Raw genomic sequence first — 24904 nt, 5'->3', positions numbered from 1 at the left:
CACCTGGGAATCATTGGCCCTTTGCGACACTCGCACGGTGGCAAGTATTGCCTCACATTCATCAATAGGTTCACGCGTTGGCTTGAGCTGATATTACGGCACAATCATGTGCCGAGACCCTCTGTCTAGAATGGGTCCTGCGCGTTGGTATATCAGCCGTAATCATCACGGACCAGGGAATGCAATTTGAGTCTATTTTTTGCTCGGAGTTACGCCCTCGTTGGCACCGAATGCTGAATTCAGTGTTAATGGCGCTCGTCGATCCGTCGTGGTCGCAATCCTTATCTTTCATCCTCCCCGGTCTTCGAACAGCCTCCTCCTCCGCTGATCCTGAGGGGTTTTAACAGTGGAGACGGGAGCCACCCACTTCAACGCCGGTGCCATACGGTTCCTTCTTCTCGCCGTGACCGCCGTAAAGTACAGGTCGTTGGATCGACTCCCCTTTTTTCTTTCATTAATTCCAGTTATTTGAAGCATTTCGCCGGATTCTTGTACATTTATGCGCTGGATTTTGGTACCCATTCCGCTGAAACCAGCACGAATATTACCCAGAATTCTCGGCCTTCATATCCTCCAGGTTTGACCCTCGTACTTAACTTATTAGGAATTCCGAAGGTAAACATTCCCCAACTTTAAACCACGGAACTTCGAAATCCGATAATTATCCAAGTTTTCTGGAAAACTTTAAAGATAATAAACTTGTGTCGGTGATAAGTCGACCATAAGCGAGGCATATCTTTAAATCAACATTTCCGTCACTAATCTTCCAGCCTACTATATTGTGTAGAGATCTTAAGAGCAGCAGCAGAAATTAATCACAGCCTTTCTATAGTATCGGTCCGATGGCGCTTCATATTGAATTCATAAAACATTATTCCACTTCTGGCAATGTGAATAAAGGGGCCGAATCCTTGCCCACAAAACCGTCATAATTATGGGAATCAACGCCTATTTTGCCATTCCCATTTGATCCATCTTGATTTCATTGAAAGCGGGTAGTGAATAGCTGGGGAGAAAATAAGAAGGATGTCACGAGATAAGTTGAACATCCTTTTCACTTGTTCCGTCTACTTTCCTTAATCATCACGACAACGATACCAATGAGAATAATTAATCCTTGGCAAATATCTCCTTGACATGGTGGATTGTATAGGCCGTGGCCGGGTAATATTCGAGGGCAACGATCTGAAGACATAATTTGATGAAAAAAAAGGAAGAGAAATGACTGCCTAGACCGTCGGCACATGTGACTCAGACAATGGTGGTGGCCGAAAAGCTTCATTTTGATGTCAAGAATGTTTTGATGATGCAGATCGTTCTCGTTACTGAAACTTTCTGAGGAGTAAATTCTTGACAAATTTCATGCTTTCTATTTTCTTTTAGATTTTTGGTGACATAAATCGATGAAGAAACTATACCCCGAGTGGGGACATGACTGGGACGAGACTATATTTTGGACTTGAAAAATGTCTCCAGGCCTTGATTAGTTGGTTGAGTGTAAGTCCTTCGATTTTGTTGCATCGGATTCGATTTTCTGTCGTCACGGATATCTGTGTCCGTTTTTGTCCTTCTGTTGCTGGTATAGTTTGTCAATAGTACAACATTGGAGAAGATTCTCAATGGAAATCAAAAAAAGGAAAAAAAAATAAGTATAGGAGTAAGGAGATTGTGTGTGGATGTCCTGGAGGTCGCAGGCGAGTGAACATAACACACAGATCGATAGGTTTAGTTAGTTAGTTTAGTTAACTGGGGGGAGCCGCAGCTCCGAGCACTCAGGCCATTGTTAGGCCCATTGTACTATCCCCGTAAGTTGCCTATTCAATGGCTTCCCACCTACGGTGTTCGCAGGCTTTAGCGAATCTGAGACCAGAGACAGAGAGTGTGCAGATTCTTCATTGAAGAAAACCTTGCCAAGATGTCTTCGTCTGAGATCTGAGGATGCCGGGCAGCTGCATAAAAAGTGCAGGGCCGTCTCCTCCTCCTCCTCACATTGCCTGCACATAGCCGAAACCACTACCCCAAATTTTCCATATGGTAGTTTAAGAAGCAACGTCCCGTCAAAACCCCAACTAGGATTTTCATGTCCCACTTCTTAAGGGAAAACAAAAATGCCGCTCTAGTGGTCCTAGGGTCTTTCACAAGGATTTTCGCTTGCCGGCAAGAGTCCAAATTTCTCCACTCGGTTGCGTGAATCCTTGCAATTTCACCCTTCAGAGTAGACTTGACAGTAGATGGTCGGATTCCAAGACCTGGTTCTGGCCCCACCATTGTGGATCTAGACCCTCGGCGAGCCAGTCTGTCAGCCTCCTCATTACCGGCGATGTTGGAGTGCCCCGGCACCCACATCAGGAATGTTTCGTTCAGTCGGCCAAGCTTCAGCAGCACCTGATGACAACTCCACACCAACTGGCTTGATATGTCGTTGCTATTTAGTGCTGATAATGCCGCCCGACTGTCGGAACAAATTCGAATGGTGCGAACCCTCCACTTTTGTGGCAGACATTCTTCTACGGCCATCGAAATGCCATATATCTCCGCCTGGAATATGGTCGTCATTTTTCCGAAAGGTTGGGCCAGTTCTATAATCAGATTTTCCGAGAACACCCCTGCGACCGATCCATCCTCCATGACTGACCCGTCGGTGAAGATTATTAGATCTGTAATCTGAAAAGACTCATGGCCACCTGTCGATCATTCTTCTTTTTCGGTGATTACGACAGTGTATGTCTTTTCAAAGGCGAACCTGAAAACCATATGATCGGTCGGTATCAGGGCTACCGGATGTTTTTCAAGGAGTTTCGTAGGAATTTCGCATGTCCGTTTGATTGGCCGCCTTTCCACGCCCCAATGGTATCGAGCCTATATGCGTCGTTGGCCGCTTTCCATTTCACCTCCAAGTGAATGGGGGGTAAATTAAGGATAGCTTGAAGTGCCGCAGTCGGCGTAGTACTCATTGCTCCAGTAATACTTAGGCAACCAAGTCTCTGAATCTACGTTAGCAGCTTCCTGCTGTTAGCAAAGTTCAGTCTTGGCCACCAGACACAAAATGGGTTTTATTATGGATGTATACATACAGTATATCCGTTTGGGTGAAAGTCCCCAGGTATTACCTATCACATTCCTACAGCACCAGAGCAATCTGCAGGATTTCTGATATTGTTCCTGGATATGATGCTTCCACGTTAACTTGGAGTCGAAGTGTATTCCTAAGTATTTGACTGTCTGTGCCAACTGGATTTCCGCCCCTGCTAAGGTAGGCAGCGCATAGTTGCCCCACCTGACGTTCCTAGTGACCATAGTTAGTCCAGTCTTCCTAGCGTTCACCGTGAGTCCGTTGCTGAGGCACCAGCTATGGATTACATGCAGAGTTGCATTCAAGCGGTCACATACTATGTCCGCAAACTTGCCGGTAATTATTACGGCTAGGTCGTCCGCAAATGCTTCCGCGAAGACTTTTTTGTCCTCCAGAAGCCACAGCAGGGTATCCATTACCAAGAGCCATAACAGTGGAGAGAGAACCCCTCCCTGTGGGCAGCGTGGAAACATCCTCCTTCAATAGACTTCTGGCCGACCGATATGTGGATTTTTCTCCACTCTAGCATGTGAAGGATCCAACTGATTAGCAGCGGTTCGATTCCATGCTGTCTTGCCGCATCACAAACCGCCGCGAATGAGGCATAATTATAGGCGCCTTCGATGTCCATGAATGCGGCTAAGGCGTATTCTTTTTCGGACATCGCCTTTTCAATTTTTGCCGTAAGTTCATGAAGTGCGGTCTCCGTGGATTTGCCTTTCTGCTAGGCGTGTTGCCTATGGTGAAGTGACCACTTAGGACTGTGTGTATCCCTTATGAACCGATCTACTAGTCTTTCTAGTCCTTTTAGCAGAAAGGACGTTAGGCTGATCGCTCGAAAGCTTTTTTCGTGTGTGTAGGTGGGTTTTCCTGGTTTGGGAATGAACAACACCTTCACATCCCGCCATTTAATTGGATAAGCATGTGCTAGGCATGCACGATGTATATTCCGAATGTGTAGACCCAGGGCATCCATTCCCTTTCTGCGCTAGTACGCAGGGATGATGCCATCCGGACCTGCAGACTTGTATCTATGGAACGAGTTAAATGCCCATTTCATTCGCTCCAGCGATACTACTTTGCATACCAGATTCCAATCTCTCGGTTGAGGGCTGTATGCACCTGTTGGCCCCGAGATTAGATTTTGGATGCTGCCTGGGAAGTGCACTTCAAGCAAATGGTTTGCCGTTTCTTCATCGCTTTCTGTGTACTTCCCATTCTGTAAACGTAAATAACCCAGTTTCTGGCTACATTCTTTGACCAGAATCCGCTTCAGCTTTGAGGTTGCTTCAAGGGAGTTAGTCTCTTCGCAAAAGCGTCTCCAAGATGATCGTTTAGCCGATCTTATGCTCTTTTTTAGAGCCTTCTGTGCCTCTTTATAGCGATTCCAGCTAGTGCCTGATGATTCACCCTTCAGAGCACGGTTGAGGAGCATCCTTGTCGTTGTCCTCTGTTTTGCCAAATCCGAGTTCCACCATGGTGTTTTACCCTTCTTTGGCATCTTGAGTGGAGAGCTTTCTTCGAAAGCTTGTCTCATGCTAGTTGTGACCATCTGGGTTGTCTTGATGTGGTGTCGCCATAACATAGGCCGTTAACCAAATTAGCCTGGGAGTTTTTGGAGACTACCATGCAGGTGCGGGGTCGCTCGCTTCCATTGGCATACAATAGGTCAGCATGTTGGAAGTTTAGGCTCCTGACTACCCCACCAACATTCCACGGTTCTTGTATGAGGTATATAAATGTTTTGCAGCTATTGATCCGACGACTGATAAGTGCAGTCGCCGCTTTACAATGCTGCAAATTTATTTGGGAAATGAGGCACCTCATCTATGTTTCAGATGAAGATACCGAGGGCTGCATGTCCCCTTCAATGGTTTTAGGAGCCGAAGCTTGTAACGTGATGGTCCGCAGCCCATAGTAGGGCCGGCTGCCCGATTTTTCCCCAACCTTCTTAACATCGGGTTCGGGAACGCCGATAGTGAGAAAAGTTCCCGGTCTATCGGCTCTCTCTTCTGTTTTGCTGCCTAGCAGCAACCAGGTGGAAGTGTTGAGGTTGTTCTGTACACCAAGTTGTTACAGAACCCCAACACCATTTCGCTCTTCTTCTGGAAGCCAGAGAAAGCGCTTTCTGATCGACGGAAGCTCAGAGACCCTTCTCAAGGTTAGTCGTTAAGGGAGGAGCAGTACTGCCTGCGTCATTCGTTCGTGTCTTCGTCGGCAAAGTTCAGCCGTAACATTTTACGGTATACACCTACCGACTCAAAGCAAAGCTTAATGCCGTGCGCGGACGCAGTCCTAACAGCTAGGAGGAGTTTCCTCTTAGGAGGAAACGCACTGCTCAGTATCGTAACCGGGTGGATTAGAGTCGTCATACAGGACCCATCCATCGGCTTCGATAGCCTTGACTGCAAATGAAGGCCTAGCCGTTGCCGGCCGAGCCCTCTTTGCTGCCTTTTGTGTCGAAGAGTTAGGATCGTCTGAGGGCCGCTGCCGCTTCGGTTTCCCCTTAGCCGTAGGTGCCCCGAACGCTCCTTTCCCCTCAACCTTGGCACAGCTCCTGGGTTGTGCGTTGCCCGGAGGCGGTTTGCCCGAAGGCGGTTTACCCGGAGGCGTTTTGTTCACCGTTTACTGCCGCATCTTAACTCCTGTGGCCATTCAGCCCTCGGCACGGTAGTCACACCTTGGCTTGGGGTTTTGATTACCGCTTGGCTTCAGATGTCACCTCCTGTTTCCTGGAGGATCTTCCTTACTGAGCTCCCTCACCACGACAAGGTAGGTTATCGATGAGGGAGTCGATAGGTCTTAGGTCTTATTGATGGTTGTCAATAACCTTAAGGCAAGGACCTGAAGATCAAGTTTTCGGCTATTCCGCATAATAACGAATCCATCCCAATCAATTAGCCACAAGTCCAACTGCTATCAAACTTTTCGTTGTACCAGAATTTATGAGGCGATGTCATAACATCTCAAAAAGTTTCACAATCAAACAAATCTCATGCCATGTGATTGTCCTTCAGTCTGAGACCTTCTTTAGTTCGCATAATTTTCCTTCGTGTATATCTCCCCACCGCATCCTTGCTAGTATGCTCGTGAATCGGAACTGGGACAGGAAATATTAAATCTTAAAGCAGTCGAAATCTGAGACCAACCAACCCCCATCCATGCTGTGCGTCATAGCCAGTTTGATATTTTCTATGAAATTTACCGACTTCCTTATGTACAATTGCAAAACTTTGCTAATAATACTTAAATTACTTTTCCCGTCGACGATTCTACCATCCGCGCACTGTATCGTTTTCACAACTGTACCGCAAAAAGGACGCGCAGGGACATACGATGACGACTATGAAGCCTGGAACACAGTGACTTGATAAAGAAGTTACTCTTTGCTCTTTGGTAATTTTATGGGTTTTATTGATGTGATGAATCTTGAGATGGTTGCAAAGCTGAAGGAAGAAGATTTTTCTTCCTTCCGACGGTTTTCCAGTGTTTTAATCCTGGGAGTTTGTCTGGAGAAGTGCGGTCGCTCCTCTTTTTATTTATTCGAAGGATACTTGAAGTTAGGATTTCATGGACGCCCTTCTGGTGGTTAGATATTGCCAATTTCCAATGGCTTTATTATATGGCTAAGTTAGTTGGGTCCGATTAGACTATTCAATAAGATTCACGATGCGGAGTTCAGGATTTTATTGAGCCAGCGTTTCTGGAAGGATATTTCAAAAGTTTGGTTGGCATTGAGTGGATTTTGAACTTACTGTTGCAGGAGTTACTTTTAGTTTTGAATTTATTGTTGTGTGGCTGCCATTTGATTACGGTGAAGTTGACTTGTTTCCTGTTGGAAATTAACCATCTCCTATGTTTCCGGGACACTATCTTTCAGTGATACTTGTCCTTTCGCATAAATTTACATCGGGAAAAAGTTCTTCCTTTCTAGGTATATTGGGAGAACACATTTGACTGTACCGATTTTCTCGTTTTCCAGTGATTGGGAAAAGATCGTCAAGGACTAAATGGGTAATCACTCAGAAGTTAAATAATTATTGAGAGTCATTTGAACTCGAACCAAAATAACGGATAAAACCCTCAATGTCAAAGATACAGATGAAGCGAGTAAAACTAGAAAATTGAATAGAAACTAAACAAAAAGGACATGCTCCGCCAATTTCGAGAACTATCCCGATTGAATACGGCATTCTCCACTTAGCTCAACTTCAATCAAATACCAAGTGGGAAAGCGGGAAAACCATCTTCTCTGTATAATTCACGAACTTTACCTTTTGTCTTACGTAGATGTATACCTACATGATACATGGATCAAATCACCAAAGACAGGGATGGCATTGTGCACGAATGAATGCACATGGGGCATGGATCCTTTGAAGCAATTCTAGTTGAAAATTAGTTTACATACGACAAATATTGAATTTGATTTCAAGTTTGATGAAGTCATCTATAAACAAAATAGACAAAAGGCAGCGGGAGTCGGGAGAGCAGAGTGTTGAGGCGCTCATTCGTAAGACCAAATAAACGGTGGAAGACGTTCAAACTGGGTAACAAGGGAGAATTTAAAGTAAATAGCGAGATTACTTTGACTAAAGTGGTTTAACTTGATGGCTGGGAATGTATGCAGATTGAAATAATATGGCTTCATTTATAAGCTATTGATACAGGATCTTTTCCGGTGGATTTCATTGATATTACAGTGCCAGCTCGAAAGTTAGAAATGGAAAAGTTTTGGCCAGTCCGAATTTCTTATAATTTCTAATTTCCAAACGTTTTTGATAACGACAAAAATAAGGGTTGTTTTAAACCTCGGATCCCATCCAAGCATTCCCGATGAAATTTTTGCACCGGAATCAGTAGTGTAGTCCGCGAACCGGTAACGAGTTCTGGAAAACTTCCCGGCGAGTGACCATCAATACATCGCGTTTGAAGTGGTTGACGGCATCTCTCGGCTTGCATCAGCCCAGCGCTCTCCTTGCGCGTAGAATATCGCGGAAGTGATTCGTCTAAACTTTTGGAACAACCAGCGTAGCCGGGATTCCATGGTTCGTGGGGCACCCAGCCGTGACAAGCCTTCTATGTATTCGTGGATGGCGGTAATTGCCAACCTACGAAGAGAATGCCATAGGCTGCGCTGTTTGGTACAAAGTTTAAACAGCTGAAAAGAGGCATATTCTACAATGACAGGGTACAAATCAGCTAAAAGGAGACTCCGCAGCTTGCTACTGGTAGGAGCTAGTCAATGAGCAAGAGGGGGGGGGGGGTGCTGACACCTTCCAGCGCCCCCTGAATGTGACGCCGATTCCACCAGTCACCAGGGACGAGCTGCTAGAGGTCTGCAGTCGAATAGGCGACAGTAAAGCCCCGGGTCTTGACGGCATACCGAATAAGGCTCTCAAACTTGCCGTCAAAAGTAGACCGGATATGTTCGCGGAGCTATTTGAAACGTGCATGTCGGAGGGTATTTTTCCTGCACCATGGAAGCGGCAGAAGCTGGTACTGTTGTCTAAGGCTGGCAAACCTCCAGGTGAACCGTCCTCCTATAGACCCATATGTCTTCTAGACACTATGGGGAAAATGTTGGAGCGGGCCATTTATAATAGATTACTTCCAGTCGTCGAGAGCCAAGGGGGCCTTTCAGATAGGCAGTATGGGTTCCGGAAAGCCAGATCAACCATCGATGCCATCAAAATGGTTACTGGCTTGGCCGAAAATGCAATTCACGGAAGGGGTTGTACCAGCAAATATTGCGTGGTGGTGACCCTAGATGTGAGGAATGCATTAAACTCGGCCAATTGGAACCTTATACGAAAGTCTCTGGCGACGATTGGTGTTCCCACCTACCTCGCCGCTATTATCGATAGCTACTTGAAAGAGCGGATACTCTGGTATGATACCGATGACGGATCCAAAGAGTACGTTGTCTCCGCGGGTGTGCCCCAGGGCTCTGTACTGGGCCCACTACTGTGGAACATCATGTATAATGATGTACTCAACCTTCCGGTTCCGGAGGAGGCTACGGTAGTGGGTTACGCCGATGATATAGCACTGGTTGTGGTTGCAAAGCATCTTGAGGATGCTGAGTTGTACTCAAGCGAAGCAATCAGTGTTATTAAGGCCTGGTTAGAGAGTGCTGGACTGGCACTCGCGGAGGAAAAGACGGAAGCGGTCCTCATCACTAAGCGCCGCAAAAGAAATTACGCCTGCATTAGAATCGGGAATCGTATCATCACTTCCAAGCCGGCCATCTAATACTTGGGGGTGATGATAGACGGAGGACTTAATTTTAAGCAGCACATAGAGCATACTTGTAAACGAGCATCCACCACGAGTATTTCTCTGGCAAGGATGATGCCGAACGTAGGAGGCCCGTGGCATACTTGCAGGCTGCTCATAGCCAGGGTGGTGAGCTCTATCATGCTGTATGCAGTCCCAGTTTGGGGAAAAGCACTGCAGGTTTTAGGCAATGCACATAAACTGAGTGCGGTCTACAGAAGAATATCCCTAAGGGTGTGTTCTGCCTCCAGGACCGTCTCAGACGATGCAGCGTTCGTCATCTCGGGAATGATGCCGATTGACACCCTGGTAACCGAAATGATGAACATTTATAACACCAGGTCCATCTCTCTCTTAGCTCAGGTGAAAAAAGCCGAAAGGGAGAGATCCATAAGCAGGTGGCAACAGCGATGGGACCAGTCAGAAAAGGGTCGTTGGACTTACAGGTTGATCCCTTCCATCGGGGAGTGGCTGGAGAGAAAGTATGGGGAGATAAATTATAATCTCACCCAGTTTCTCACCGGCCATGGAGGATACCGTCAATACCTGTACAGGTTTAAATTGGACACCTCGCCTAATTGTCCAAACTGCGGGGTCCCAGAGGACCCGGCGCACGTTTTCTTCCAGTGTCCTAGGTTCGTGGAAGAAAAGAGGAACCTGGAGGAAACTCTAGGTGAAGTGCTATCACCGGAAAATTTTGTCCGAACAATGGTAGCCTGTCAGAAAGACTGGGATGCGATCAATTCCATGATCACTGTAATCCAGGAAAAACTGCGAAAAACAGAAGAAGTGAGGAAGACGCGGTTACGAACCCCGCGGGTAGACGGAAGGAGACCTAGCTAAAGTAAGCTAACTCCGCCCCGTGATGTAATACCTAAAGGTGGTCCCACGGGGTAGGGGGGGAGTCGGGGGTGGTTTTAGTGGGTAAAAATCTCACACTCTGGCGTGCCCAGGCCAGAGTCTTTTGAAGATTTCCACCTCCTCAAAAAAAAAAAAAAAAAGCTAGTCAATGAGGTGTGGTACTAAACCCTGCGGAAACGTTCTCATTTTTGCCAAACACACCCAATTGTGCGGAATTATTTCCTACGAACTCTCGCCGAATATTTTCCATTTTTCACTATGAAAGTGCTCGAAGGGGAGGGGGAGGAGGGGGATTGAAAAGCCTCGGCATTGCATCCAGATTAGGCATTTGATAGAACCAAATGGCAAAATCGATCACGACAACCCGACCCCGGTTGTGACCGGGCCAAACGCCGAAGAAAAAAAAGCTATGAAAGTGGTCGTTATCTTGGCAGAAGTGTATAAACTGGTCCTTCATACCGGAAATGAGAAGACAGTTCAATTGTTCACTGACGCGGAACACCAATCGCTGAACTCGGCGAGCAATGCTCCTCGTGATGTTTGATGTCAAACATACCTTCGACTCCGTAATCTTACGGATATGATAGGCACCTTCGAAAGTTAACTCCATGTGTCGGGTTACCTCTTGTGCATATTGAGGGATTACCTAAGGATCGCTCTCTGCCTATGAGACGCTGGAGAGATAGAGGTAAATGAAGATTACTCCGGGGTAGCACAAGGCCTCATAAAAGGACTAGACCTGGGCATTCGTCATGCCAAAAGAGTTGCGGCAGTTTTTGTTGAACGCATTGTTGAACAGACCCAAAGCAGGCTTGGCATATAATGGTTTCAGCCTTGTGCTGGGAAAAACCGAAGTAGTCATCTTTACCAAAAAGGGGATCCCGACTATGCATCCCATGTCGATCGGCGAGTTGATTATAGAGTCAAAATGAAGGAAATACACTGCTGGAAAATAAATCCGATCAGTAATCTGATTTTAAAAAAAAGGCAGAATCGTCCTGAAAGATGACCTCACTTGAATACTGTCTGACTGACTTCTCAATGCAAGGAATCAGATGTTCCTTCAAGATTCGTTTCTAGACTGCATCATTGACGTTACATCAATTAATGAAAGTCCTTTCACACCATATAACGTAAAGCAGTCCCAAATCATCCTGCTCACCGACTGGCGTACTGAAGTCTGGATGCACTCACTACTAAATCGCTCACATGATTTTCTCCATACGTGGTGAATCCCATCCGACCCAAAAGTATTAAATTGGGATTAATCGGGGAATATTCAATTTGCCACTGTTCCAGTGTCCACAGTGTCTAATTTTCGTGGTCCTTTGCCCATAAATAACTGTTGCTAACCGTTGAAGAAGCTTCTGTCCCAATGGAGTCCTTGAACTCTTTTTAAGTAGTGTATTTTGGACCCACCCTCGATTTGAAAATGAGCTTTCGCGAGGAAATCAAAAGAGCAACGGGCAAGGTCGTAGCTGGAGTTTCGGCCTTAAGTCAGCTAATGGCAAAGGTTGGGCATCCTTTCTCTAGCAGGAAACTTATTCTGGTGAGTGCAACGCCGTTCTAGTCTATTCCGCGAAGGTTTGCGCTAATGTCCTTGGAAGTGAGGTATTTCAGATGCAGAGATGGAAAACCATGTGGGTGGCCTTTGCCTGCAATGCTGTCTCGGAATTGAGAATGATGGTGATTGCGGGAGGGATCTCCTTTTGTTTCCTTGCTAAGGAACGCAAAACCCTTCACAAACGGAGAACTCAGGAGAGATGGTTGCTCCTGAAATGTTGGTTGCTTGACCGAGGGAGGAACCGGATTGCAGGGGATTCTTCAGATTGGCAATTTTTCTTCTTCCTGTCCGTTCCTTTTGGTGGAAGGAATTCCCTAACTTGACGGCTCTCTAAGACGGGAGAATCGGAGGACTAGTCCGAAGTAATTTGTCAAACGTTTGCAATCTAGTTGTCTGATAACAGAGGGGTGTTCAGTTGGTAGTCCGACAGTTTACCGACATATTTATCTACCTCAATCAAAAAATAAAACGGGAAATGATCACATAAGTGATCGAGGGCTCGAATTCTGGTCGCTTGGTGTAGATTCGGCTTTGGATTTGTGCTCGTTCCCCTCCTGTAGGTATGTTACTCCCACCACGAGATGTGATGATAATGAAACCCAGTAGAGCAGTATCAGTGTTAATGAAGAATTGAAAAATAAGAGAATGTAGAGATGTCCTTAATTCCACACAGGAACAAATATGATGCATTTAGCGAGGACCTCTAAATATGGTACTAATCGTGGGGTCTGTGGACCACAAATGTTAAAAAAAGTTTCTTCCCGATTGATCCGGTGCGACATCAACTGGATGTGGAGTTAGGACTTCCTCAGTCCTCAAACAAAAATACTAATCGTGGCTGCCGAAATGTACTACCAGTTGCCCCAGTAAACCCTGGATTTGTTTACCAATAGTGCTGATTTTCGGTAGTAAAATACTACTTTCACTCATATGCAAGGTCCGTCTTTTTCACGGAAATCCCAGTAATTTCAAAAAATTAATTGTAGTTGACAATGATATACATTAACAATAGATAATAAGGGGAATTAGAGGCTGCGGCAAATTTTAAGGAGATATCTTGGTTGTCAAAATGGTTGACATTTTTTTGACCATTTTCATGTTAGCAAACACACTTGAATGCCCTTTTTCCAAACGTTAATTTTCTGATTGAAGTCTTCCCTGAATCAAAGTAAGAGAATGGAAAAATGGAAGTTGAAAAAAGTCCTGATCTGTCTAAAAGTTAAGAATTCTGGTAAAGTACGCTGACACTAAAATATTGCATTGTTGATGACTTTGTCATTTTAACCTCTGGAAATTGTCTTCTCAATGAGCTTTTAAGGTTCCAATCACTATAAATTTTAGTGAAGCAATCCCTTAAAAGTTGAAGGCCCCTTTGTAGAAATTTTCCAAAGAACCAGGTTGAGTGAACCTTTATGGAATATAAAATGAAACCATATAAAATGGGAACTTGACATTTAAAATTTATTCTGAGTTTTGGTATCACAAGGTACACACATATCTCAAGTGAGGAAATTGGAAAAGAGAAATTAAAAAAATGTCTCATCCCAAAAAAGTGGAACCAGTAGCAGATGAAGGTCGGCTTACTGAAGCCGAAATCGAAGCTGCTGCAGCGCTTGTTCTCCTCTCTACTCCAAAAGTGATCACACAACCGAGCGAGGATGTTATCAACGCCATTATGAATCCTCATTCCGTAACACTTCGTGCTGAAGAAGAATTTCAGAATCGAATGAAAGCGTCTATAGAAGCGGCTAAAGTTGTGTTAAACCAGAGCAAGTACGCCAAATATGAGTACAAGGAGCAAATGGCCAGAAACTTAGTTCAATATGCCCAACGGCCAGCGGAGCAACGTCAAAAAAATAATGAAGCCTCCCGAAAATCTCGATTCCGTCGTGCCCGTCGGGAGTTTCTGCAGAATCAGATTGTTATCCAAAATCAGAAGGTTAGTCTGGAGTTAGAGAATGTCATAAAGACAGCTCAAGCGGTGACTTCATCCCTTATGGAACGGGTGAAGGATCGTGGATGTGATACTGGAGTGTTTATGGAGTTTATGAAGAAGATGGAGGATGATTGCGAAAAGTCTCTGAAAGACTTGAATCCAACCTACAGCCTAGCGGGAGTGCTTGGTGAAAACGATGGTCTTGAAGATGATGATGATGATCAGGACGATGACGATCAGGACGATGAAGCAGATTGATTACACTGGACTGGACTGAATGGTTTTAGGGGAGCTGACTTGTACGCAATGTTATCCTTTCCAAGGATTCTATATGTAATTCCTGAGTTTGATTTTCCTAAATAAAAATATGATGACTACATGTTCTGTTTTCTTCTGCACCATCAAAGGGGTGCCTTTTCGGGTCTACATGTCCCATTTGCGCCTCGTCTATGATACGATGCAATTTTCATAAATACCAGTTGAAGATTGTGCCGTTTTTGGTTAAACTTTTCTTTTCTTACGGTATTTCAGGAACAATCTCATGATCTAGGTCTCAGCTTCCTAATGTTTTCCAGCATTAGCTGTATAGAGGCAATGCTATTGGCTCACTGCTGAAACCTTGGAAATAACTAGGGCGGGCTTTCACTATCATAATTCCAACTAAATAGGCAACGTACTTGGTTTATTTACCCAGCGCAGCCAATTCAGGCCAGGATCAAATGGAATCCTCCAAAACCTAGAACGGATTAGGAAAAGGATGGGGCATATTTTTATATGCATGAATAGAAAAAGCGAAATCAAATTAGGTTCACTTGGTTGCACTTAGGTTCACTTTCTAGTTGCTGCTCAGCTTCCATGATCGATACGCACCTTCGATGGTGTTTTCAGAAAGCTTCACGCAAAGTCTCTTCTATCGACGAGAATTGTCCTCTTCTCAGGGCTGCCTTAATCCGAGGGAACAAAAAGAAGTCTGGTGGGACGATGTCAGGACTTTAGGGGGGTGGGCAATTGGTGTCTGGCCAGAAATTCGTGGACTAGTAGTGTGTTGTGGCAAGGCGGGTTAACGTGATGGGGGTTTCCAGGCAGCGGAGATGTCTTTTCTCGTCTTAATTACCCTTTTTAGGAACCTTTCCAACACATCCTCGTAGTAGGCAGCATTAGTTTTTTGCCCTTGAGGAATAAACTCCTTATAAACCACTTTTTTACTGTCGAAAAAGACAGTAACATTGTTTTCACTTTTAATTTCTCATTCTTGTCTTTTTCGGCTTGGGCTTGTCGTTTTGTTTTTGGGCCGAATTGAAACGCCCAGGTTATCCAAAAAATTAGGTTCAATTCCAAAACGTTGCAAAAGTTCGCTTGAAATTTGCGCTTGTTTCGTTCGTCGATTCCATTTTTTTCGTGACGCGCAGAGGTTTACGACAACTAACGTCCTGTCGTTTTCAAAGATTAGAGTCTTCTGAGAACGAGACCTTTTACATTTTTTGGGGCACACATTTTGAACCCGCCTTCCCTTACGTTTCACCCAATATCAGAAATATCATCAGTTTCGAAAAGAACTGATGGAGCCCTTTCATCTGATACCCCGCACGACCATATTCCATTATCTTAAACCCAGTGCAAAATGATGCCACTCGTAGTATGTAAAAGGATTCATAGACCCCCCGTTCGCACCAAATTACGTGATAGTTCAGCCGTTTCCGAGTAAATCGAGTGTGATGGACAAACACCCTAACTTTAAAAACATCTCGCAGGTTCTCCTTTCGTAATAAGTCGTCCCAGGTAGTGGCCTATGCGGATGAAATAAATATCCTGCCGCAACTGAAAGACCCTGCTGAAACCTGATGAAGCAGCGGAGGAAGTTGGTCTTAACAATAATAAAGAGAATACCATGGCAAATCAGAAGAAAGACCACAATCAGATAAAACACCGGACCAAACGATTACTACTGGGAATTAATGGCAGTGGGAACCGGACGTAAATCAGGCCGGAAAGCGAACGTCGAATCCTCATGAATTTGCGGTTAGATGGCGAATAATGAATTAAATACAACAATGACTTAAACCTGTTATATGACGAACTACAAGCTAACATCTATATTCAAATGCTAAAACTGCAGTGGGCAGGCCCCTACTGAAAGGCAAGGAGAAACGAAGAAGATCACCAGAACAATCCCAAAGCAGATGGGAGGACTTACCGGATGAGGAAGTTACACTCTGCTCGGTTTCTCAAAAGTGTTCGAAAAAAGGATACAAATCGCCCGGAAATCGCCCGGTTTCAGATATCGGAAAATCTAGTAAAGCCTGTAGACGATCTGACAAGAATGGTGAACTTTGTTCAGGTGTGTGAAAGCCTAAATAGCAGAGCCCTTATTTACTCTAGTGTTTAAGCACTGGATGTAAATTTTTAGGTGTTCCTCGAGAGTGTGGTTGACACTATCAATAAGGCATCGATATGTGTAACACATCGTTCAATAAGTCCCGGGACTAACTATGAAAACAACATTTTATCGGCAAAATTCTTTATTATTCATCAACATAATCTCCTTCAAGTGTAATACAATCATTCCAACGCTTCTCTAACTTTTCAATGCCATGTTTGTAGAACGATTTGTCTTTTGACTCAAAATGAGCCTCAGTAGCAGCGATCACCTCCTCATTTGAGCCAAATCTTTTTCCCTGGAGCATCTTTTTGAGATCCGCAAAGAGCCAGAAGTCGCTGGGGGCCAGATCCGGCGAGTACGGAGGATGAGGAGGCAGTTGGAAGCCTAATTCGTTGAATTTTGTCATCATTTTGATTGACTTGTGGCACGGTGCGTTGTCTTGATGAAAGATGACTTTCTTCTTCTTCATGTGTGGGCGTTTTTTCACTATTTCGGCCTTCAAACGATCCAATAACACCATGTAGTAGTCGGTATTGATGGTTTTTCCTTTTTCGAGGTAGTCAATGAAAATTATACCATTCGCATCCCAGAATACGGACGCCATCACTTTGCCGGCCGACTGTTGTGTTTTTGGACGCTTCGGGCGGCTTTTACCGGTCGTACGCCATTCAGCTGACTGCCGACTTGACTCCGGAGTGAAATGGTGAATCCAAGTTTCGTCCACTGTCACATATCGACGCAAAAAATCCTGTTTATTGCGAGTAAACAGTGCCAAACAGCTCTCCGAATCATTGATACGTTGTTGCTTTTGTTCCATTGTGAGCAAGCGCGGCAGCCATTTGGAAAAAACCGTTTTCATAGTCAATTTTTGGTGCAAAATAGTAAATGCACTACCAGTTGATATGTTCACCATCTTGGCTATCTCGCGCACTTTCATTTTGCGGTCACCCATCACGATTTTCAATACTTGCTTGGTGTTTTGGGGAGTTACTCCCTCATTTGGCCAACCCGAACGTTCCGCATCATTTGTACCAGCACCGCGTTTCACGTCGGAAACCACCGACAAATGGTTGTTTTCGACGGAGTAGAGTCCGGATAACGTTTTTCAAGCCATTGTTGAGCTTGAACAGTGTTTTTTCCCCATTAGAAAACAATGTTTTATCAACACACGAAACTTGTTTTGGTCCATTTTTTCACGATTGCAAAGGTAGCGTCAGTTCAACCATTATAGCTTTCTTGGTTATGTTTCGAATTACATCAAATTTTGACACATCTTATCTGAAGGTTGGTACTTCTGAACCTTGGTATATAAATGGCATTATTAGCGCCATTTCTACGCTAGTCCCGGGACTTATTGAACGATGTGTTAAAACAACGTCTCGTTTATAACACGTTGAAACGTTTTGGGTGGGTTTCACAAGCCAAATTGCACGGTTTCGAACTCGAACTCGAAGAGTCCAAACGTCATAATGACAGCTGTTTTAGCAACATCTTCAGGTACAGGAGTATTTTTCTACCTGTGCTTATGGATGAGTTGTCCTTAGACATGTTTTGTTAGTCAGTCAAGCCAAAGTGTATACTTGAACTTAGGATGCAACCAATATCCTCCCAGGCGATAAAAAAAGGTCCAATGATTGTTTGTCCGCTAGTTTCAAGCCTGATGCCAACATTTTAAAACGACGTTCCTGTGGCACGGAATAATGATTCAACAAGGCCTCTTTGACGACCTTGTATTTAGAGGTTTTCGGAGGATCGGCGGCAAAATGTTCATTAATGGCCAATGTATCCTGATCAAGGCAATCAATGACACCGAAATACTTCGTTGTATCCGAATTGATCCTCCGATTTTAAGACTGCACCTCAATCGACGTAAACTAAAGGCTGTCTCGCTGGTTCCAAAATGACGGCGGTTCGACGCGCTCGATGCTTCCAATTTGCATGAAAGCCTGTTGTGGCAGGATCGTAGTGCTGGATGGGTCCAGAAAATCGAGTTTCTTCAAGAAGGCTGCAAAGCGCATTTTGGGTCGGATTTCGTGCTTGTTGACCGAGTGTCGACACGTTGAGGGGCCCAATTTCTTCGATATCGAAGCGGGTAGGTGTCTGTATTATCGGACTCATAACTGATAACAAAACCTACCTAACCTAACTTAATTGAAAAGAAGTCAACCGAAGATGGTGATCTAATTGCTTAATAATATCACTGAACCTAATATGATAACAAACTCTCTCTACACACAACTACTGTTCAGCATATACAGCACTGTTCACACAACAATTTCCATCAAGACCTGACTCCCCTGACTTCCTCTTCCCAATTTTGCAAGTTATTATCACCTTTCAACTTCTACTGGGTTGTTCCCTAGATAACTATCTAATCAAATGCCATAATTCTCTCTACACACCTCCCAAATCTAGATAGTCAGGCAACTTCTACGCTCTTTTAAAAACAACAACTGGAAACCACTTGGAGGCAAATCCTTCGCGCGATTCATAAGTTTACCTGATTTTACCATAAATTCTTACAACGAAACGACACCTCCTTAACAGCACTAACTGCCAGGCCATCATCATTACGTTACTCTTGTTTCAACACTCCTCATGTTTACTGGACTGTTTCCTTCCAACAACAGCAACGCCCGACACATAGCCTAGTAATTATATGGACAAAACAGGAAGCTTGGATCTACCTCACTGTCTGGATAGTCTTTGATATATAATATCATGTTGAATTAACATGGAGAAGGCTTGTGGAAAGTAGGTGGCATTTCGCCGGTGTGGTCTTTTCCGATTTACCAGGCTTGAGACGGCAAGTCAGCCTATTTAGCCCATTAGCTTCTTGTCTAGAATTTCAAAAACTTTTCAAGTTGAAAACTTTCAGTTTAACTAATCCTGCATGTATGTCGCTCCTGAGTCCTGGAAAGGAGTTCGTTCAAACGCTTTAATTGCATGAGGCACGAGAGGGGTAGCAGCACGCAAGTACGCTCTGCCGACGTATGCAATTTACCCGCCTACTTTTCAAAGAATTTTACTATATAAATCACTTGATGACTGCTAAATTGAATGTATTTAGGAAGTTGGTTTAATTGTTGAGGGTTCTATTTTCCAGGGTCCCAGTAACTCTTTACGGTTCACCTCTGAACGGAGGCAATGACTGGGGATATTCAAACGGAACGTTTGTTTGATGCATGTTTGCATTTATAAAATGAAGTGAAATGAAAGTAGAGAAAACGGGGTTCATACTTGCGTTCACCACTTCATTTACCAGTGGTAAGGACCCCCTCTGTGACTGAAGTTTACCTCTGAACTGGATCTAGCAATCTCTTACTTCGTCCACATCGCAAGGACACTCTACTTTTAGCTGAAACGAGAAAGCGGTGGAGTTAATGATTAACTGGGTGTTAAAAGTTCCTTTTACCGATAGTAATCTTTCCATTGAATTTCCTTCAGAAAGGAGCAGAGCAACCATATACAGCCGAACGAAAAATAGGAAAGGACCAACCAACCAACTTTACCGTTCGTTAACTTCACCAGCGGCAACGAAATAGAACATGAAAAAGTTTTGGAAGCATATTTCGTCGTCCATTGCAACTTGTTAGACTCCTCGGTCTTTCTTGAAGTTTTGAGAGAATTTGAACGAAAGGATATATCCGTCCGGTTAAACACGATTTCGTGATTTATGCCCCCCTCTTCTGTTGCTAGTGGAATCTTTCATGGTCATATGGTAGTTTCTAGGAAAAATCCTTTCAACATGTTCAAACCCTTATCTTGATAGCTATGTAGTGAGTAGTGGAGTCCTGGCAAAATGATTTTATCCAGGACAAAATCATACACATACCGGGCAAACTGCTAGTTGCGCAAAAAGTAGTTGGGGCACGATGTGGATGTCGGGAGGAATGTTGTTTGCATGCAATGCATACAGTGGATGAGGATTGATATTGAAGAAATTGCTTGTTGAGGGCGTTTCAACAAGAAGTACAAGACCATTCACTCCGATGTAGTCTTGCTATCTTTCTTGAATGGTTGAGGATTATTTATGACCGAATGTGGAAATTTAATTAAAAGGATATGTCAGATGTGTTGTGGGAAATGGTATTCCGTTTAAGAATTTAAGAATTTTTTGAATTTTTAAATTATACGCAAAGTTTGTGGGTAATATGCAATGTGTTTTTAATGTGTGGGATTTGGGTTTTTTTCTCTCGTCCGTCAGTAACTATGAAAGTTTCAGATAATCCAGCCATATGCAAGTTGTCTACAAAACCTTGAAACCTTACAAAAACGTTATTTGTGGATCAGAGCTATTTGCTGCGGCATTATTCAGTTGTGATTGAGATTTCATTGTACGGATCAGATGACTGCTTCCACTTATTGTATGAAGAAATTAGTTGGTTGTCGCAGTTTTCTCCGAAGACATCTTCTTCAGCCTCTGTCCCAGTGGAAAATGGGCTCGGCTCGTCTTAATCTGTTGTGCCATTTTGCTCTGTCAAACGCTTGATCTGGATGGAGTCGAGAGACTCTCAAATCACCATATAGCGTGTCAGGCCAATATTGTTTCGAAGGGCCTTTTGGTCCTTTCCCATTGATTCCGATGTTCAGACCAATCTTGGCAACCGAAGACATAACCTCCGCATGACGTCTTCATAGTATAGTCTTTTCAGGCTATCGAAAAATTACTCTTGGATTTTGCTTCAGTTGGGGAATGCATATTGACAAGCCATATGTATACATATTAAAAAATTTGCTTTGATGCGAAGCGCACGTAATTTTTCGTGTTTCGGTTTGAAGTCGATAACATTTGTTTTAAAGTTCCTATTCACGATGAAGGCGACTCCTAACTCACGTTCCCCGTTTTGAAGATTGTGTGCGACCTCATGTCATTTATCTCGCAACTATTTCAATTCGTTTCCTGGACTGCTAAAACCCGAACCTTGTAGTAGCAGTAGTCTTTAACAGCATCACATTTCTTTAGTGATCAACCATTCCAGTATCCGAGACCGTTGTCATTCATTCGTTTGCTCAATTGTTCGGTGGTACCCATCCTATCCGAGACTGTTCGTCCTGTTTCTGTACATGATGTTTAGTTTTTTGGCAAATGAGGAGTTGCAAGCGCAACGCTCCAAAACCCCAACCCGGAGAGCCGGTTCAATTGGATAAACCCCCTTGATTGAGGGTTATGATAGAATGCAGTATGCTTAAGCTACCCCAACTGATCTTGGCGTCCACTTCTACTTTTTTCTCACTTTTCCCGATAATTGGCTCTTTTAATAAGTATTGTACTAAATACTTTTCCCTCAAGAAGTCTTCTTTTTCTCCAGCCTTTGTCCCGTTCACAAGCGGGGTCGGCTCGTCGTGATCGGCTTCGCCATTTGGCTCTATCGAATGCCTGACCTGGGTGCAATCTCGAGGCTTTCAAATCCCCACCCAGCGTATCAAGCCACCGTTGCTTAGGTCTGCCTTTTGGTCGTTTACCATCGACTTCGATGTTCAGACCAATCTTTGCAAGTGAATTCTCGTTTGCACGAATTGCGTGACCATACCATCGAAGACGCCTCTCTCGCAACTTTTCCACGATCGGTGCAACCCCATAACGAATCGCGGATATCCTCATTTCGGATGTGATCTAAACGTGTGACGCCACTAGTCCAACGTAGCATCTTCGTCTCCATTACCGCAAGACGCCGTTCATTGTCTTTTATGGTCGGCCAACACTCAGAACCATAGAGAGCGATTGGACGGACGACATTGCGGTTGGAAATGAAAACCCTAGTAGGGCTTTTAACGAGACACTGTCTCGGCCATATGCAGATAATGCGAGGAGGAAGAAGAGGCGGCCCTACACTTCGTGCAGCTGCCCGGCTTCCTCAGACCTCAGACGAAGATACCTTGGTAAGATTTTCTTCAGCGAAGAATCTACGGATTCTCTGTCTTTTAAGAATGTTCTTAAATTCGTGAAAGCCTACGAACGCCGTCGGCGAGAAGCCAATGATAACAAAGGTCTGAGTACTTGGAGCTGCGGCTCCCCCCACTAAACTAAATTAACTAACTAAAATACGTTTCCTCAAACCTTCCTCATGTACCTGAGCTTGAGATTAGCACGAAATTTACATAACATGGCGAAGTTATTGTGATGGCAATGGGTGATCAGAATGTCACAATGTCATTTTGGTTTCGACTGATCAACAACCATATTGCGTAGATTTAAGGGTTGTTTTCTGACCGTGCGTAATGAAAAAGGTGCTCACATCGATTTCAAAGTGAAATCACGTGGTGGGGGTTACCTTTGTTTGTGCGTCGCTATAACGTCGCTAGAGTCCAGCGGTGGGAAACTTCTTTCTTGTACAAATGACACAAACTTATAGATGAGTCAGTACTCATCCCAGTGGGATATCGATCGTCGATCGATTCCGTAGCCTACACAATGACGAAATCTATGAGCGATACCATGACGGTCCGGTTGTGGATAAAATCCGGCTCAATAGGTTACGGTGGGCGGGTCACTTAATCTGTATGGATGAGGATGATCCCACCCGGAAAGTCTATAAGGGCAATATCTATGGTAGAAAAAGAAGACGAGGCAGACCCTGCCTAAGATGGAGCGATGGTGTAGGTCAGGACGCCAGACAGCTTTTAGGGATATCGAATTGGTGGACCTCGGCGCAAAACCGGGATGTCTGGAGTTCCTTATTAAGGCAGGCCTAGACCGGATACCGGTTGTTGCACCGTTGATGGTGATGACTGGGATATCACATAAAGTTTCCTTAATTCTATGTGAGGGTGACATATTTTAGAAGGACAATAACAGGCCTGGTTGACTGCGAAAACATAGAGGCAGATCGATAAATGTAAGAAGCCTGCAGATTTCAAAGTATCAAAGTAAAGGTAGTTCAGCATAGCACAATATAGTATATAACATGGCGAAATGTATTGCGTTGATGAGGGAAGCAGCAAAAGCAGCCATATATCGCACCATCGAAGAAATTGCAAGGAGTTGTAAGCCTTTCGATGGTCCTGTAAGGACGTTATCTGTAAGCTCCTTACCCATGATGATGAAAATGTGGAAGCAGCACTTCATCACGATTCTGAACCGTGTAATATGCGATGGGCTTCACCTTTCCCTTCACTTAGAGATGTCACTGTGCTCTTTCAGTGAATCATACAACTTGACCAAATTGGTAGGTTCCGTTTTCTCTGTTTTATTCAAAATCTGGAAGTATATGTTAACTACTTCAACACCAATGTTAATCCTACATGGGATGCAGTTCTGCGCAGTGTCCCAGGACAAGGCGATGGACGAGTGGGTGTTCAAAAAAATATGTGATTTAGAGCATTGGAGGAGGAGTACAATCTTCTCGGAAAATCAAGGTTTGAATGACATTGAAAGGCAATTCGGTTTCATATCACCAGAAAAGTAAATTCAGGGATACAGATCCAAGAAAATAGTAAGCGCAATTTGCATGAATAACCCTTATTTAAATAGCTGCGGTCTATCCAGTAATACTTTCTAAATCTATTTCAACAAGTGCTTTGAATGTTCTTTTGCACATCGTTGAAATTATGTTAATTATTTTGTTGCCAATCCTTCTTAGAATTATCTTTACTCTTCACTTTTTCTATAAAGGTATCTCTTTATTCTTGGTTCAACTCGTTACTAAACCAGAAATAGAGGTGGGTCCCAAAGTAGTACCAATCTTAGAAGTGTCTTTAGCTCTCAAGGCATTTAACAACGTCATTAGCGGCACATCAACTGGTGTCTGGTCTAGACTTGCCTTAGTAAAGAACTCCAAATATCCCGGTTCTGCACCGTGGTCCACTAATTCGCTATCCATAACATCCTACCGGTGTTCTGGCCTATGCTATCAGATTATCAGACAGGTTTTACCACGCCTTCTTTTTCGATCATAAACATTGTCCTATTGCCTTTCCGGGCTGGATTATTGACACCCTTGCAGATTGGATGATTTGCCTACCGCAGCCTATTCTCCCAGATCCAAAACTAAGCGGTCGTATAATCACTCATAGATTTCACTATATAGGCTACGTGATCCTCCATCATTCTTTGGAGGTCAAAAATTCTTCAGAGGAAAGACTGGCCTTGAAAAATATACTGCTCACTTTTTGCCGGACAATTGTTTTAAACCATTGCTGATGGTGGAAGATTTCAATTGTGGTGCTTTTATCTGGCCTGACGCATTCGTCAAGGGCAGCTGCGTCAGTCTTCTTGATTTCGGGCTACCGAACTTCCTCATGGCCATACCCAATGGAATCCACAGACTCTTTTTTCCATGCTTGATGCCTGCTTCATAGTGGGTACCAATCCAAGTTCTCGGTGTGTAGTTCATTTTCAGGTAGTCAGATGGATCATTGCATAATAAACGGCATAGTCGTCCAGCAATTTTGCTACGTCAAATGTTGATAGGTTTTGGCTCAAATGTTTAGTGCGAGTTGCTTTTACGATTTGGCTATGGTTCAACTACGATTGATACATGGATGGATGTCCTCATTTCGGATGCAGTCATTACGTCATGGCACAACTGGTCCAACACAACGTTCTTTCGTCTTCCGTAACAGCGAGGTGCTATTCATTATCATTTATAGTCAGCCAACACTCAGAACGGTTTTGTTATATCTGCCACAATTCGAAATTTGTTCTGAAATCCCTTTTCGAGGATTTAAACGTTAATTTCTCGTTTAGTACTTAGAAAACAATGAAAAGGAACCTGATTTGTGATCTTGAGATCTGAGGGTATCAGTGTCTGAGGGCAACTGTATGGCCTGTATTTTGAAGGTGAAGAAAATGAAAGAAAAGCTGAAAAA

General features: G+C 44.0%; 2 protein-coding genes across 16 annotated transcripts in view; both read left to right on the top strand.

Moving 5' to 3' along the window:
- LOC119652659 (RILP-like protein homolog) overlaps positions 1 to 14090 on the top strand; it is a 45648-nt gene extending 31558 nt beyond the window's left edge. The window contains exon 2 of the mRNA XM_038056929.1: positions 13932 to 14090. Within this exon, the coding sequence (XP_037912857.1) occupies positions 13932 to 13971 (40 nt within the window). The 3' untranslated portion in view covers positions 13972 to 14090. The remainder of the gene's footprint in view (positions 1 to 13931) is intronic.
- LOC119652655 (tyrosine-protein phosphatase Lar) overlaps positions 1 to 24904 on the top strand; it is a 994202-nt gene that overhangs the window by 647234 nt on the left and 322064 nt on the right. The window lies entirely within an intron of this gene.

Source organism: Hermetia illucens, chromosome 3, assembly GCF_905115235.1.
Source record: "Hermetia illucens chromosome 3, iHerIll2.2.curated.20191125, whole genome shotgun sequence".
Taxonomy (NCBI): Eukaryota; Metazoa; Arthropoda; class Insecta; order Diptera; family Stratiomyidae; genus Hermetia; species Hermetia illucens.
This window is presented reverse-complemented; position numbering and strand designations above follow the sequence as displayed.